General features: G+C 69.7%; 2 protein-coding genes across 7 annotated transcripts; both read right to left on the bottom strand.

The window, feature by feature from the left end:
* Positions 1–71: 71 nt before the first annotated feature.
* PDLIM2 (PDZ and LIM domain 2) lies at positions 72–5,927 on the bottom strand. 3 transcript variants are annotated; one of them, XM_038166921.2, is made up of 10 exons: positions 5,789–5,927; positions 4,152–4,258; positions 3,597–3,748; positions 3,031–3,097; positions 2,818–2,945; positions 2,687–2,744; positions 1,271–1,404; positions 885–1,030; positions 681–786; positions 72–549 (listed from the first exon to the last, which is right to left on the bottom strand). In XM_038166921.2, exons 2-10 carry the CDS (start codon positions 4,242–4,244, stop codon positions 372–374), a joined length of 1,062 nt encoding a protein of 353 aa, XP_038022849.1. In that variant the 5' UTR covers positions 4,245–4,258; positions 5,789–5,927; the 3' UTR covers positions 72–371. The 3 variants fall into 3 exon arrangements, with proteins under 3 accessions (XP_038022849.1, XP_038022847.1, XP_038022848.1); XM_038166919.2 differs by having other exon boundaries at positions 4,152–4,274; positions 5,789–5,910; XM_038166920.2 differs by lacking the exon at positions 5,789–5,927 and having other exon boundaries at positions 4,152–4,452.
* A 609-nt stretch (positions 5,928–6,536) lies between these two features.
* Positions 6,537–13,669, bottom strand: SORBS3 (sorbin and SH3 domain containing 3). Of its 4 annotated transcripts, none has more exons than XM_072027087.1 (19): positions 13,314–13,669; positions 11,899–11,995; positions 11,534–11,778; positions 11,394–11,457; positions 11,282–11,314; positions 11,121–11,181; positions 10,919–11,012; positions 10,774–10,815; positions 10,569–10,655; positions 10,013–10,068; positions 9,267–9,391; positions 9,072–9,148; positions 8,949–8,995; positions 8,715–8,829; positions 8,504–8,629; positions 7,350–7,757; positions 7,185–7,264; positions 7,007–7,113; positions 6,537–6,928 (listed from the first exon to the last, which is right to left on the bottom strand). In XM_072027087.1, exons 1-19 carry the CDS (start codon positions 13,350–13,352, stop codon positions 6,867–6,869), a joined length of 1,965 nt encoding a protein of 654 aa, XP_071883188.1. In that variant the 5' UTR covers positions 13,353–13,669; the 3' UTR covers positions 6,537–6,866. The 4 variants fall into 4 exon arrangements, 3 of the variants coding, with proteins under 3 accessions (XP_071883188.1, XP_071883187.1, XP_071883186.1); XM_072027086.1 differs by having other exon boundaries at positions 11,899–11,998; positions 13,314–13,668; XM_072027085.1 differs by lacking the exon at positions 13,314–13,669 and adding an exon at positions 12,446–13,136 and having other exon boundaries at positions 11,899–11,998.
* Positions 13,670–14,915: the final 1,246 nt, after the last annotated feature.

Below are 14,915 nucleotides of genomic sequence, written 5' to 3'. Positions count from 1 at the left end.
CAAACCCCCGGGGGGGCCCGGAGAGAGGCGTGTCCCCCCCCCAGCTGCCCCACACAGACGGGACACGGGCGTGGAGCAGGAATATATTATATTTATATAGAGATCTGCTTTAATTCCTCGAAGGCAGGGTGCGAAGCGGTGCCAGCCCCCTCTCCGGTGCCTGCGTGCTCAAGCGTCCCCGTGTCCCCCATGTCCCCAGTGTCCCCCACGTCCCCATGGGTGCCAGCGAGGGACCCCACGGCACAGCCAGGCTGAGACCCGACCCCGCTCATTGCACACCCAAAAGCACCAAAGCAGCGGGGCCACCGGGGTGCCGCGGGTGCCCTCTGCTCCCCGCAGATGCTGGGGGGGCGGGTGGCGGGGGGGGGGGCTCAGGATGGGGTGGGGGCAGTGGGGGCGCCCTGGTAGCGCAGGCGGGCGTGCTTCTCGCAGTACAGCTCGTCGCCCACCCAGAAGTGTCCCCGCATCTTCAGGTTGAGGCCGCAGTCGGAGCAGGCGTAGCAGGCCGGGTGCCGGTAGCGACCCTCCTGGATCCTCACCGCTTGCGTCCTGGGGGAAAATGGGGGGGGGGGGGGGCAGGCGGCGGCTTGGGGTCACCCCACTTGTCCCCCCCCGAGCTTGTTCCATCTGTCTGTCCGTCCCTGCCTCCTTCCAACCCCTCTTAGTGCCCCCCAACTCACGCGATGCTGCTGCCGCACTTCTCGCACGTGTGCAGCTTCTGGACGCCGGCCACCGGCTTGCGGGCGCTGGGCGAGAGCCGGCTGGGGAAGGGGGCTGCAGGGCCGGCTGCGGGGACACGAAACCATCAGGGTGGTGGTGCCAACCCCTTTTTTCAGCTCCCCCCACACCTCCCAAGCTCCCCGTTTTCTCCCCGCGCCCCTCACCTCCGCCCTCGTCCTCCAGAGCCTCCTGCAGCAGGCGGAAGGTGCTGGATTGCCGCGGGGCCGCCCGCAGCTCCCGGTTCTCCTGCAGCATCTTGTACACCTCCGAGTCCTCCTCCAAGCGCCTCATGGCCGGTTCGGGGCCCGGGCTGGGGGGGAACAACACCGTGGGGAAGGGACCTGGGGGGGGCTCCGGGCACCCGAATCGGCCGCGCTGCACCCGCTGCCCGCACCTGCCCCAGCCTGCCCAAAAATCCTCCCACACCCCGACCTGCCTCGCAGGTGCGTTAACTCTTTGCAGGGTTCCCTCGGAGAGGTTTGATCCCACTCCAGATGGGCTGGGGGCTTTCCTGCCTCCGTCCTGGCCCCCAAAAAACCCCGCTCCGTACCTGCTGCGGGGGCCGGGGGAGGGCGAAGGCAGGCGCTGCTCCCTGCCCGGCTCCCAGGGGTGCGGTGGCGACGGTGGCCGGGGGGAAGGAGGCAGGAGAGGCCCTGGGGAGCTGTTGTGGTGGCTTCTTGGCTCCTGGCACGGGGAGAAAGGGGTTGTGAGAGCACCGAGGGGGCACGGGGCTGGGCTCCAGGAGCCCTGCTCCAACCCGTGCCCCCCCCTGGCCATGTGGCTGGGTGCGGGGCTGCTCCCCGTGCCGTAACCCTATGCCTGCGCCCGTTCCCCTCCCCGGCATCTGCTCCTGCTTAGCGGCGAGGCAGGAAAGGCTCAGCCCCGCTAAGTGGAAGCCGATGTTCCCGACGTTCCCGGGAGCAGCCGCCACGCAGCAGCTGCAAAACCCCCAGCAGGAACCCGCGGGGACGGGGACAAGGAAAACCCCGCACGGCCCCGCTCGCTGCCGCCTGCCCGGACCCCGTGGGGATGGAGAGAGGCGGCACCGAGGCTCCGCAGGGCCACGGGAGGGTGAAGAAGGAGCTAAAATTAGGCCCGGGTGGAGCTGGGCGCCTTGGCCTCATCCGAGGAGCCCAGCGCCAAGGGTGCAAGGAGAGGCAGGATCTGAGGGAGGCTTCGCCCCTCGCCGCAGCTTGGGGGTCCCGGCGCTTCCAGGGGCACCCCAGCTGCAGGATGCTCTGCCCCAGCCACCTCGGGGTGGTTTTGGGGCAGGGAGGGACCCAGCGGGGTCCCTCCAAAGCAAATAAAGAGCAGGGGGGGGGAAGGAGGGAGCGGGAGGGCTGCGGGAGCCAAGGGGCGGCCGGGGCCGCGGCCAAAGGCAGCTGGAACGGGCGGCGCTCGGGGCCACCGCGCTTCCCGATTTGGGCTTGGAAAACATCCCCGGGACAGAGGGGAAGGGAAGGAGGGGAGGCAAAACCTCCCGAAACCACATCAGGGAGGAGGGCTGGGGGGCCGTGGGCACCCCGGGACCAGTCGGGGTGCCGGGGGAGAGACACCACAGCCCCCACCCCGGGCACCCAGGTGGCACCCGGCACGCAGCCGGGGGCGCACCAGGTCCCTGCCCTGCCAACCAACGCCCCGGCACCCCCCCCACAAGCCCTCCCCAAACTGGTTTGGCCTCCCCAGCCTCGGTGCTGCTGCCAAAAATGCCGGGTAGGAGCGAGGAAAACATCCCAGGGCGGCGCGCCGGTGCCCAAGGGGCTGGGGGTGCCGGCGGCACCGGCGGCAGGGCCCTGGGGGAGAGAGGGGCTGGGTAATAGGGTGGGCACGGGGCTGTGTGGGGGCACGGGGGGTGCAGAGGGCAAAGATTTGGGGCTGCAAAGCCTGCCAGCACCCAGATTCACCCCAAGCAACCTCCCAAGCACCCTTCCCCTGCCCCCCGAAGTCCCCCCAGCTCCCCGCTCACCTGGGGCAGGCTGGGCCGTGGTGGCAGCTCCTCGGGCGCACTGGGCAGGGACTGGGAGCTGTGGGGAGAGCACGGGGCCATCAGGGGGGGCCCGATCCTGGCCAGATCCCGCCCGTGACCCCCAGCCTTACCCGTGGCCACCGAGCCCCAGCTCGCCCCGGCCATCAGCGAGCCTCGGGATGAGGGAGATGGGGCTGGCGGGCTGGGGGGCGAAGGGTGGGGGTCTCCAGGAGCCTTCCTCCCGCATCCTCATGGTGTCCTGGAGAGGGAAGGGGAGATGTTGGCAGCTGGAAACGGCCCCCCGGGGGGGGGGACACAACATTTGGGGACTACTTGGGTCTCACCTGGAAGCGTGTGGCCAGCCTGTCCGGAGAGCTGTCCCCATTGTGGCTGGGAGAGGGCGGCGGGAGCCTGGGGAGGGGGCAGAGTGGGGAGGGGTCCTGCACCTTCCCAAGGACCCCCCCCCACGCCCTGAAATAGTCGCTCAGGGGCTGGCGAGCGCCCCGGGGGGAGAGGTATGAGAGGAATGCCGCCGGGGTTGTGGCGTTTGGGTGGTGGCCAAAGCCCTCGGCGCTTCCCCACCCTGCTGGAGAGGGGCGAGAGAAGGGGGGCACGGGGATGGGGAGCCCCCAGATGTGCCCGTACCCCTCCCAAATCCCCCCCCATCTCCCCGGGGAGAGGCAGCACCGGTCGGCCAGGTAACGGCTGCCAGGGCTGCCCGGCTTCGTTAGCGCCTGACGCTTTAATTAGAGAGCTGCGCCGGGCTCCCCGCAGGGATGGCGCAGCCCCGGGGGATGCCGGAGGGGAAAAACAACCCCAAAAACCCCCCCCGGGGGACACCGAGGCACGGGGTGGGGACGCTGCTGTGCTGTGCCTTGGGGACCCTTCCCCTCCCCGTCCCCTCGCCCACCTCTCCACCTGCAGCCGGAGCTCCCCGGGGCTCTGCTTGATCTTGTTCTGCGCCTCCACGTTGAGCATCTCGGCCGCGCTCTCCCCGTTGATGGAGACGATGACATCCCCCGGGCGGAGGTCGCCGGCGGCCGCCTTCCCCTGCTCCATCACCTCCGAGGAGAAGGGGACACGGGGACAAAGCCACCGGGATCAGAGCCACCGAGCAGCGGGGCAGCAGCTCCGCGCCCCTCGTGCGCCTCCGTGGCCAAGGTCACTGCTCTCCAGGGCTGGCCCCAGCCCCAAATCCACCCCAAATCCACCCAAATCCGGCCCCAAATCCCTTTTACCCACAGCCTCCCTTCACCCCTGGCCCTCCCAAAACAGCACCAGCCCCACTTTGGGGTACAAAGGACGAGGACAGACGGCCCCCCCCCGGCACCAACCCAGCCCGTGTGGGGCCGGCGGCCGTTCCCACAGAGCGCAAACCCTCGAGGAGGGCAAACAGGATCCTGCTCCAGTCGGGCAGCCCTGCTCAGCACCCGCCCAGCACCCCAACCCGGAGGGGAGCTCCTACCTTGGAGACGGTGATGGGTTTCCCAAAATCTCTTCCCCCCGTGATGCGGAAGCCCCACGGGGCCGGGCCGGCCAAGGTCACGCTCAGCGGCATGGCAGCGGGCGGCTCTGCGTGGAGAGGGGGCTGCGGCGTGGGGAAATTTGGGGTGCCAAAGGGATAGGGGAGAGGGGAACCCCCAGCCCCACACCGCAGGGGTCCCGGTAGCAGGGTGCTGGGCCCCAAAAGCGCCTTCCTTCCGGGGAGGGGACCCGCGCCTTCGCGCCGTCGCTTCCTCTCACCGCCCCCCCAGCCCCGGATGAAGCCGGTGGCTTCCTCCCCACCGCGGCCCCGTGGGGACGAGGGGGACCCCGAGCTGTGTGCTCATGGAGCTGTGGGGTCAGGGGATCGGTTCGGGGAGGAATCACGGGGCCAAAAAACCCATGGGATGGGTTGGGTTGGAAGGGCCCCATTCCCAATCTCCAACCCCAATCTCCCCTCTCCTGGTTTAAAACCTCTACCCCGCATCCCAGCACCCCAATATCTGATAAAGGTCACCCCGGGGGCCTCGTGCGAGGCAGAAAATTGGGATCTTGGCACCGGGGCCGGTGCAGCAGGGCCAAGCCAGCGGGGTTTGGAGGGGAGGCTGCGGCCAGCTGGGGAAGGAGGCACGAACCCAAACCCCGGGGGATCCGAACCCGGTCCCCTGCAGCCCAACGGGTGCTGGAGGATGCTGAGGGGTGCGCAGGGAGCGTGGAAACCCTCGGGTTCGGTGGCTTCAGTGGGATGGGGGCAGCCCCTGCCCTAAAGGTTGGGTCTGGCGGCCCCGCTCCCTGCCCCGTCCCCATCCCCTCGTCCCAAAGCAGCCCCGGGAGCCGGGCACCGCGTCCGCAACCGCCGGGGAAGGCATTTTAAAAATCCCAGGCTCACAAAGAGGGGCTTGAGAGGCTGCCCGGAAGAATTTCCTGGGCTGGGCTTTAGCAGCGGCGGCGGGAGGAAACCCCAAAGCCCCCTCCCCAAGCCCAGCCTGGGGGGCAGCATCCCCGAGGCCGTGCCCATCACCCGTCCGCGCGCAGCCCCCGAGCCCCCCTCCGTCCCCTCCACCCCAAATCCATCCTTTTCACCCCAAATCCACCCCCTTCACCCCACACCCTCCTCCAGCACCCCAAATCCGACCCCGTTACCCCCTCCCACCCCCCGCACCCTATGGGCACAGCGCTGCCTTTGTGGCCGCAGCGCCTGGCGGTGCCACCCTGGGGGGGGGGGGACAGCGGGTGACAGGAGATGCCAGGGGGTGACAGGAGATAAAAGAGGGACATGGGGGGGAACGGGACACACCTGCGGGACCCCCTGCCCGCAGCCCACTTGGGGGGCGACGCCAAAAAACCCGGGGTCCCCCCGGCACCAGCACCCCCCGACGGGGCTGGTGCCAACGGGACCCCGACGGCTGCGCCGCAGCACCCCGGCACCGGCTCCCTGCACCCCCCCACCCCCTGCGCCCCCCGACCCTACAACCCCCGACCCCTCAACCCCCCGACCCCACTACCCCCGACCCCGTTACCCCCGACCCCTCAGCCCCCGACCCCTCTGCCCCTCTCCACGCCGTCCCCAGCCTCTCCGTGCGCTCCCCTCCCTGCGCCCCTCGTTCCGGGCGCACTCACCGGCGGTGGCCGAGCCCGGGGGGGCCCCGTGGGGCTGAGGAACCGAACGGGGCCCCGGTGGCGGCGCCGCCCCCTCGGAAGGGGCCGGCGGAGCCCGACGGGGCCGGGCCGGGCCGGGAGGCGGCGGCTCCGCAGCGCCGTCTGGGGGGCACGGCAGCCCCGATGGGGCGCACGGTGTGGGGCGGTGGAGAGGGGGGGGCAGGAGGTGCCCGAGGACCCTGCCCCCTTTTTTTTGGGGGGTGGGGGAGGCACGGCGACCCCACAAGTCGCTGCCCCGTGGGGCTGTCCCCCCCCCGCAGCATCGGGGATGTGCCCTGAGAATAAATGCAGCCCCCGCCCTACAGCCCCATTGCACCCCTGCGACCCCTCGTGCACCTTTATAACCCCCCCGTGCACCTTTATAACCCCCCCATGCACCACTGCAACCCCCCCATGCGCCTTTGCAAGGCCTCGTGAGCACGGCTGCACGTCCCCAAAGCACCACCAAAAAACCCCACAAGCACCCCTGCAGCCCCACAAGCACCACGGCACGCCCCGTGCACCGCTGCAAGTCCCACAAACACCACCAAAATCCCCCCCCAGCACCACCACAGCCCCACATACCCCACTGCAACCCCCCGCAGCAACACCCCTGACCCCATAGGGCCACTCGCCGTCCCCCCCACGCAGCCCCTGCCTCCACAAATCCCATATGGGCACCTCCCCACCGGCTCCCCCCCATCCCCACATCACCAGGCAGGGTCTCAGGTGGGGCTGAGCTGAGCTTTAATGCTGGACAAAAACAAAGGCACGCGTGGCACGGCCCCGGGGCCGGCATTTCGGGTCGCAGCCGTCACAGCCGGGCCGGGGAACCACCGGGGACCCCCCCTCGGCACCACCCGGAGAGGGAAAGAGAGGCACGGCCACCGGGTTGTGGGCGATAAGGCACCGGGCAGAGCGAAAAAAGGGTCGGGTTAAGGCACCGGCTGGAGGATTGGTCCCTGTTAGAGGCACCCCATAGGGGCGGCAGGAGCTGGGGGGGCTTCGTGCCCCCGTAGGTGGCCGCAGGGGGGGGGTTGTGGGGCCGTGGCTCCTCCGCTCACACGGGCGCCACGTAATTGCCGGGGAAAGTGCCGAATTTCTGCGTCCTCCGGGACACCCCTGGGGAGAAAGGCGAGGCGGTGAGGCCGGCGGTGACCCCCCCGCGGTGTCCCCATCCCGTCCCCGTTGGCCACGCACCCACGAACCAGCCGTCGTCGCACTGCTGCATCACATCCACGCGGTCCCCTTCCTGCAGCTCCAGCTCGTCGGCGTTTTGGGGTCGGTACTGGTAGAGAGCCCGGTACCTGTGGGGTGCCGTGGTGAGGGGGCTGCTGGCCCTACACGGGGACACGGGGACCTTCCCGGCCCTACTTACGGGGTCCATTGGATTTCGGAGCCGTTGTAGGATGGGGCAGGGGTAGGGGGGATGCTGGCGGGTGCCCCCACGGCTGGGCGCTGCGGGGGGGAGAAAGGGAGAGGTGTTATGGGGCAGCACCCACAGCACTAATAGGGTTACGGGATGGGGATGGGGGCAACTCACCTGCTCGGGGGGCCAGGTGAGGGCTGGTGAGGGGCTGGGGGCCGGGGCTCCAGCACGGGGCAGCTTTGGGGAGGGGGGAAAGGCGAACCCGAGGGGGTGAGGGGAGGACGGGCACCCACCGGGGTCACCGGGACCCCGCTCCGGCACCCGCCGCGGGGTCCCAGGGGAGCCGGCGGGGAGCTGGGGGCCACGAGGGCCGGGGGAGTGCTGCGGGGAGGGGGCCACAGCGGGGAGCCGGGGGCTGGCGGAGGCGGGCGAGGGTGGGAAGTCGTCGGCCGAGGCTTTGACCCTCGGCTCCTTCAGCACCTGCACGTAGCTGGCGGGGAAGATGCCCTGGCGGCTGGTGCCCGAGATGCGCCCCTCGTACCAGTGCTCGTCCACCCTGCGCACCAGGCAGACCCGCTCGCCCTGTGGGGGGGGGAACATGGGTTAGCACGGCTTGGTACGGCTTGGCATGGCTTGGCATAGCTCAGCACAGCTCAGCATGGCTTGGCACGGCTTGGCACAGCTCGGCTTGGCACGGCTCTGCATAGTTTGGCACAGCTCGGCACGGCTCGGCACGGCTTGGCATAGCTTGGCATGGCTTGCCATGGCTCGGCACAGCTCAGCTCAGCACGGCTCAGCACAGCTCAGCATGGCTCGGCATATTTTGGCACGGCTCGGCACAGCTCAGCATGGCTCAGCATAGCCAGGCACAGCTCGGTGCAGCTTGGCACGGCTCAGCACAGTTTGGCACAGCTTGGCACGACTCAGCACGGCTCAGCATAGTTTGGCACAACTCAGCATGGCTCGGCATGGCTCAGCACAGCTCAGCTTGGTTTGGCATAGCCTGGCACGGCTGGGCAAAGCTCAGCACAGCTTGGCACAGCTCAGTGCACCTCGCCATGGCTCAGCACAGTTTGGCACAGCTCAGCCCAGCTCAGCACGGCTCAGCATGGCTCAGCACAGCTCGGCAGAGTTTGGCACAGCTCGGCATGGCTCGGCATGGCTCGGCATAGCTTGGCACGGCTCGGTGCAGCTCAGCATGGCTCAGCATAGTTTGGCACAGCCTGGCACAGCTTGGCACAGCTCAGCACAGTTTGGCACGACTCAGCATGGCTCGGCACAGCTCAGCACAGCTCGGCACAGCCCGGCACGGCTCGGCACATCAATACCTTCCGAAAGGAGAGCTCGACGGGCAGCTCCCCGCGGAAGTTGTAGAGCGCCAGGGCCTCGCCGTACTCCAGCACCTGGATGCTGGGCGCCTTGATGGGCTTGGGCACCTCGGTGGGGGGCAGCACCTATGGGATGGGGACACAGGGGGGTGGAAATCATCTCCAAGCCCCCCCAAAACCCCCCAAAACCCCCCGGCACCCCCAGGCTCACCTCCACATAGTTGGAGGGGAAGATGCCCACGCGGCCGTGGTGCTCGCCCTCCAGCCAGTTCCTGTCCACCTCCTTGTGGATGTAGACGATGTCCCCCTTCTGCAGCGTCAGCTCCCTGCCAGCAGCAGCCCTCAGGGACGCCGGCCCCGGGGGGGGGGCGCCGGCGTGTGACCCCCCCTTAGCTCTGGTCCCACCCCCGAGGACCCTTGGGGACACGGGGACATCGTCACTTACTTGGGGGACTCGGCTCGGAAGTCGAATTTGAGGCGGGCAGCTTTCATCTGGGGGGGAGAGTGGGTTAAGGGGGGGGGGGGGCCCTCCCTGGCCATCCCCGACCCCCCCAGGAAGGGGCCTCACCTTCTTCTCCTCCTTCTTGACAGCCTCTGCGGGGTCCCCAAAATCCGACAGGCTGGGGAGGGTGCCGGGCCTGAGGTCTGCAAGGAGGGGGGTGTCACTTTGGGGGGGGTGTCACAGCGTGGGGGGTCACCAGGAGGCAGGGAAGGGGTGCATGGGGTGCCCCAAATCTGGGTTTAAATTTGGGGGGGGTCTCACCTCTGCTGGGGGCCACACGGCTCCGCTCCCCGGCCAGCCCCAGCCCCCCCCTCTCCATGCTGGGGCTGGCGGGCGGGTGGGGGGCACCGGGGGGGCTCTGCAGCCGGCGGGGGGACAGCGGGCTCCTGCGGGGGACAGCGGGTGACGTGCCACCAAAAATGTTCCATCCTGGGGCGCAGCTCGAGGAAAGACCCCCCGGTATTGAACCCTGGGGTCCTGGTGCATGGGGTGGGGGGGTCCTGGAGGGGGGGTGGCTTCCCCAACCCCCAGGGGCTGCTGTCACCGGTGTCCCCTCCCCGCGGCGTGGGAAGCCAGCGCCCGGCACCTCCCCTGGGGCTGAGCCAAGCTCCGGGACACGGTGTCCCCGCGCGGGCCGGACAGGGGAAAGGGTCAGCCTCGTCCCAGCCCCGTCCCACCCAGCGGGCAGCCAGCCCAGCCCGGAGCTGCTCCGGCCTCCGAGCTCCCCACCCGTGTCCGGCCGTGGGGAGGGCGCAGCCAGCGGAGCCACGGGGGGGCTCGGGGTGGTGGTGGGGGGGACGTGGGGACGAGCGGGATGTCAGGGTGGGCACCCCAAAGTAGCCAAATCTCTGCGAGGAATGAGCCAGCCACGAGTGGGGTCCCGTCCCGCGGTGATCCCATGGCTGGAGAGGGGCTGGGGGATTTGGGGCTGTGGGATTTGGGGCTGGGGGATTTGGGGCTGGGGGTTTTGGGGCTGGGGGTTTTGGGGAGCGGGCGGCCGTACTCACCGAGGCGCCGGAGAGGCCGGAGCAGGGGAGCGAGCGGTGGGAGCAGCCGCCGAGCTCTGCCGGAGAGAGAGGAGCGGGAAGGGGGTGGGAGAGAGAAAAATTAATCATCCGAGAGGCCGAGTCTCCGCGGGAAGCGAGGGAGTCCAGCTCCGGCTGCGCACAGCCAGCGGCAGCCAGCCGGACGGCGCCGCCGGGCTGGGTCCTAGCTTCCACGGCGCCACGGCCACGGGCACGTCCTTTTGGATCCAGCTGTGCGCCCATCCAGATGTGGGGGGACCCAGCTGTGCGCCCACCCAGATGTGCGGGGATCCAGCTGTGCGCCCATCCTGCTGGGTGCGCATCCAGCCGGGTGTGCGCCCCCCTTGGTGCGCCGCCGGGGCCCGCTGGGCGCACGCACATCTGGCTGGGCGCACATCTGGCTGGGCGCACGGCTGGAGCGGGTGCACATCTGGATTGGGTGCACCTCTGGGTGGGCGCACACGTCCGGATGGGTGCGCATCGGGGCGCTCAGACATCTTCCATCACCCCCCCGGGGGGGTGGCAGGGGTGCGGGTACCTTGCGGGGCTGCTGGCGCGTCTCCATGGCCCTCATGTCCTTGTCCAGCTCCTCGCTCAGCTGCTCCAGCTCCTGCTGCAGCAGCACCTGCGTGGGCAGGACGGGGCTGTGGGGGGCGACCCGGGCACCACCCTGTGCCAGCGGGACCCCCGTTGTCACCCCCAGCCACCCCCCAGCCACCAGGGCTCTGGGTTCAGCAGCTTACCTCGATGGGCTGAGCTCGTGCTGGGGGCACCACTGCTGAGGGCTGTAAAAGGGCAGGGGGCTGTTATTTCTGGGCACCCCACAGTGCCCCTGGGCACCCCCCGAGGGGCTTTGTGCTGTTTCAGGAGGAATTTCCCCCATTTTACCTGCCCGGGCTGCTCCAGCACCGAGGATTTCCCCGGTTCGTAGTCAAAAATGCTGCCGGGCTCTGCGTCGGCACCGGGGTCACCCCACTGGGCCCTGCGGGGAGCCGGGGGGAGCTGAACCCCCCCGTGCCATGCGGGCACCGTGCTGGGGACAGCGTCCCCGTGCCCCCATGGCGATGCCACCCCGTGCCACCACACTCACCAGTCCGTCCCGTTGGGCACACCGGGACGCTCGGTTTTTGGCTGCCCTTTCCTCCGCGGCTCTGAGGGGGGGGGACACGGAAACACCACATTGAGCTGGGGCTCCTGGGTGGGGTCCTGGGGGTCCCCAGCCTTGCGGTGCCATCCCCAGGCAGCACCTACCTGTGGGGCAGTGCTGGGCGTCCCAGTCTGGCTCTGTGGGGAAGGAGAAGGAGGTTGAGGGGGCACCGTGCCGCACCGTGGCACCGGCGGCACCGGCGGCACCGGGACTCACCGGGCAGCTTGCGGTGGATCTGCTGGAACATGCTGCGGTACCAGTCCCGGGGGCGGTCAACGCTCTGCAGGGACACCACGGGGACGGTGAGGAAGGGTCCCGAGGGGGTGGCAGAGCCTGGCCCCACGCCCCCGACTCACCGAGCGCGAGGCGATGGGCATCCCCGTCTCGTCCACCGGCCCGATGCCATCGTACTTCACCCAGCGCCGCTCCCTCCGTTTGCTGTCCTTGGTCCATGTGGCCGACCAGCCCGGTGGGCGCGGGCAGCTGGGGGTGGGATGTGGGGGTGCGGCAGCCCCCGGGCCCTGCATGGGGTCCTGAGCGGGTGCTGGGGTGCCGGGAGCCTTCGCCTCCTTGGCCGGCCAGGTCTGGTACCAGTCGGTGGCTGGGGACGAGGTGATGGGGAGGGTGGTGACACCCCTGGGTGTCACTGGGCAGCGCGTGGGGCAGCTGCTGGGTCCCAAGGGTGCAGGGCAGGCGCCCCAGGGGGGTTTGGGGCAGGTACCTGGGGTTCTGGGGGTGGCTCGGGCGTGCTCAGCTGGGGAGGGGTCGTGGAAGTCGAAATTCAGCGTGTTGGAGCCGCGGTGGCGGATGACGGGCACCTGCTGCACGAGGACAGGGCGAATGGGGGGGGGGTTGAGGAGCAGCTCCCCAAATCCCCCCTCGACAGGCACAGGGGTCCCGCAGCCCCCGGCCCCACTCAGCCACATCACCATGTACTGGGGGGGGGGTCCCCATAACCCTGCTGGGGGGCACAGGGGCACGGCCTCCGGGCTCAGAGCCAGGATAGGGCCCCCCAAGGGTCCCTATAGGACCCCTCACGGCGGGTCTGTGCCCCCCCAGCCCCCTCGGCGCTCCCCCACTTGTTCTCCACGTGGCCACGGACGGATCCAGCCCCCAGGCTTGGCACCACCTTCGGGAACCCCCCACCCAAACCCACGTCCCCCCACCACAAGCGGCCCCGTGCCCCCAGCTCCACCAGCTCCACTCCAGGGGCTCTGCCTGGGGGCCCCCAAAATCCCCGTGAGCCTTTTAAGGGAAAAAAAAGACACCCAGGGGAGGGCTGGCGTGGTGGCCAAGTGGTGGCACATCGTCCTGGCATCCCGGTGCCAGCCACGTCCCCGCCGTGCCGTGCCGGGAGCCGCCAGGCGAAGCGCGCCCGGGCATGTGGGGGCAGAAGGGGGGGGGGAGCGGGCGCAGCCTCCCCCCCCGGGGCCGAGCAACGAAACAGAAAGTCCAAAAAGTATTTTTCCCCACCCTGCCAAGCAAACAGGGAGGGGAGGAGGAGAAGCAGGAGGAGAGCAGCAGCGGGAGGAGTGGGAAGGGCGGCAGAGGCGCAGCTCATGAGTCACCGCCGCAGCGCGCTGCCAGGGCTGCAGCATGGGGCGGGGGCGCAGCAGGATGGGGATGGGACCCCCCCCCCCGTCCCCTTAACCCCCTTGTTCCCCCACTTTGGGGTGGCTCCGGCACGAGGGGAGCCCTTTGGGGTGCTGTCAGCACCCGTGTCCTGCTCGCCCCCTGCCCAGGAGCCCCCCGAGCATCACCGTGCGCACCGGGCACGGCGGCGCCGCGTTGCGCCCCTCACCCGTGGGACCCCTCCGTGTGGGGTCTTGGGCACCTCGGGGGATCCTGGCATGGCCCCAAGCACCTCGCAGACCCCTCCTCAAAAAGCCAGCTGGCTGGGGAGCCCCTCCCGGCTGCCTTCTCACCCCCAGCACCCCGCATGTCACCTACGTGGGACCCCCAGCCCCCCACTCCCACCATCACCAGCTCCGCACTGAACCCGCCAGTAATTAACGGGATTAACACCCCGGGAAACATTCACCCTAAGGCGAGCAAAGCCGGGTGCAGGCACCCACACCCCCTGCACCCCATCCGACCCCTGCAGCCCCCCTGCACCCCCTCGGAGCCCCCTCTTACCTCCCGGGCTGGGGGCCCGCGGGCAGCGGGGCCGCGCATGGGGCCCGTGGAGCCCCGCGGGGCGCGGGACGGAGGCGGTGGGCGGCGGGGGGAGCGGGGAGCAGCAGGCAGGGGCGAGGAACGCGCAGCCCGAGATGTTTCTCCGCGAGCTCAGCACGCAGCGGGTGGGTGGCGGGGAGAGGCCCCCCAAGCCCAGACCCCCTGCAGCATCCCCAAGCCCCCCCTTGCAGCAGCAGCCCCAAGCCCCGCGGATGATCCCGAGCTCTCCGACGGGTGCCCACGTGCCCTGGTTCCCCCCCTTGGGGCACGTTTGTGTGTGTCCCCCCCCCACCCCCAGTGCGCCCCGCTCTGGAGCGGGGCCGGCCCATTCAGAGTTTCCAGTGACATTTCCAGGAACGGGATCCAGGGAGCAGAGCCAAGAGGCTGAACTCATCCCACGCCCCGCGCACGCCTTCCCGCTGACGACACGGGGCCAAGCCCGGCGCCGACGGCCCCCCGCTGCAGGCACCCCCCGTGGGGTCCTCCCTGTTGGCAAAAGGGGGGCTTCTGGAGGGGGGTTTTGGGGAGAAAATAACTCGGTTGGGGTCTGGGGTGCGGAGAGGGGCTCCGTGCTGCCCTACAACCCCTCAACGGGGGTGCACGGACAACGCAATCCCCATCCCCACTGCCCGATTTCCTACGGTGACCTCCTGTCCCTTTTTTGGGGAGGGGGCAGGATTTGGGGACCCCCCCATTGGACACACCAACCCCAGGGTGGGCGCGCGCCCCCCGAGCCCACCTGGTCCCCTCCGGGTGCTCCCCACCACCACGCTCGCTTCCCGGTTTCGCCGTTCCCCAAAACTGCTGACGGCCCCGAAACCGGGCAGCCCCAGCCCTTCCCTGCCCCGTGCTCCTCACGTGAGGCCCGGCCTCCCCCCGCCAGGAGCGGAGGCTGAGCGGGAGGGGGGGGGCTTCGGTGCCGGCCTCCCCCCACCGAGAAACCGCAGCTGGGGACGAAGGCGCAGGGCGCGGGGGCACCCAAGGGACAAAGGTGACGGGAGAGGGCACCCTCCTGGCTCCTGGAGGAGGTGGAACCCCAAAGGGAACAGAGTCCGGCCGTGGGGAGGCAGCACAGGAGCAATTTAGAGGACAACAATTAGGGGGGCAGCAATTATGGGGTAGCAATTTGGGGAGCAACAATTTATAGGGCAGCAATTAGGGGTGCAGGCGGCGCAGCCCGCGGTGCTGGGGACCCCATCCCGTCCTCGCCCCCGCTCACCCCACCACGTCCCCAGTGCCACCCAGAGGTCCCCCAGAGGTCGCAGCCTTTCCAAGTGCGAAACCCCCCCCATGACCCCTCACCGTCACCAAAACCCCCCTTTTCGGACCCGTTTCCGTGCCCTGTCGGTGCCGCGCTCACCTCGGCAGCCTCCGGGCTGCGTCCCCGTGCCACCGGCCTCCGTCCCAGCCTCCCTCTGCCCCGCTCCCAGCACCAGCCTCCGCGGGCAGATAAATATTTAACGCGCAGCCCGGGCCAGGATTAACAAAGGGCGAGTGTTTCCTGTTTGCTCAGCGCGCCGATGCCAGCCGGGAGCGCGCCGCGAGGCCGGGGGACGGCGAGGC

Source organism: Anas platyrhynchos, chromosome 23 (assembly GCF_047663525.1).
Source record: "Anas platyrhynchos isolate ZD024472 breed Pekin duck chromosome 23, IASCAAS_PekinDuck_T2T, whole genome shotgun sequence".
NCBI lineage: Eukaryota > Metazoa > Chordata > Aves > Anseriformes > Anatidae > Anas > Anas platyrhynchos.
This window is presented reverse-complemented; position numbering and strand designations above follow the sequence as displayed.

Bases quoted from the DNA above. Each gene is read 5' to 3' on its own strand.
- SORBS3 (XM_072027085.1), bottom strand. From the start codon at position 12,775: ATGCTGCAGCCCTGGCAGCGCGCTGCGGCGGTGACTCATGAGCTGCGC. The intron at 8,996-9,071 runs GTGAGGCCCCTT...TCTCCCCCCCAG, and splicing joins TCAAGAAGGAGGAGAAGAAG to ATGAAAGCTGCCCGCCTCAA. The intron at 7,265-7,349 runs GTGAGTTGCCCC...TCCCCCCCGCAG, and splicing joins TCACCTGGCCCCCCGAGCAG to CGCCCAGCCGTGGGGGCACC.
- PDLIM2 (XM_038166921.2), bottom strand. From the start codon at position 4,244: ATGCCGCTGAGCGTGACCTTGGCCGGCCCGGCCCCGTGGGGCTTCCGC. The intron at 2,745-2,817 runs GTAAGGCTGGGG...CTCTCCCCACAG, and splicing joins CTGGGGCTCGGTGGCCACGG to CTCCCAGTCCCTGCCCAGTG. The intron at 787-884 runs GTGAGGGGCGCG...GTGTCCCCGCAG, and splicing joins TCTGGAGGACGAGGGCGGAG to CCGGCCCTGCAGCCCCCTTC.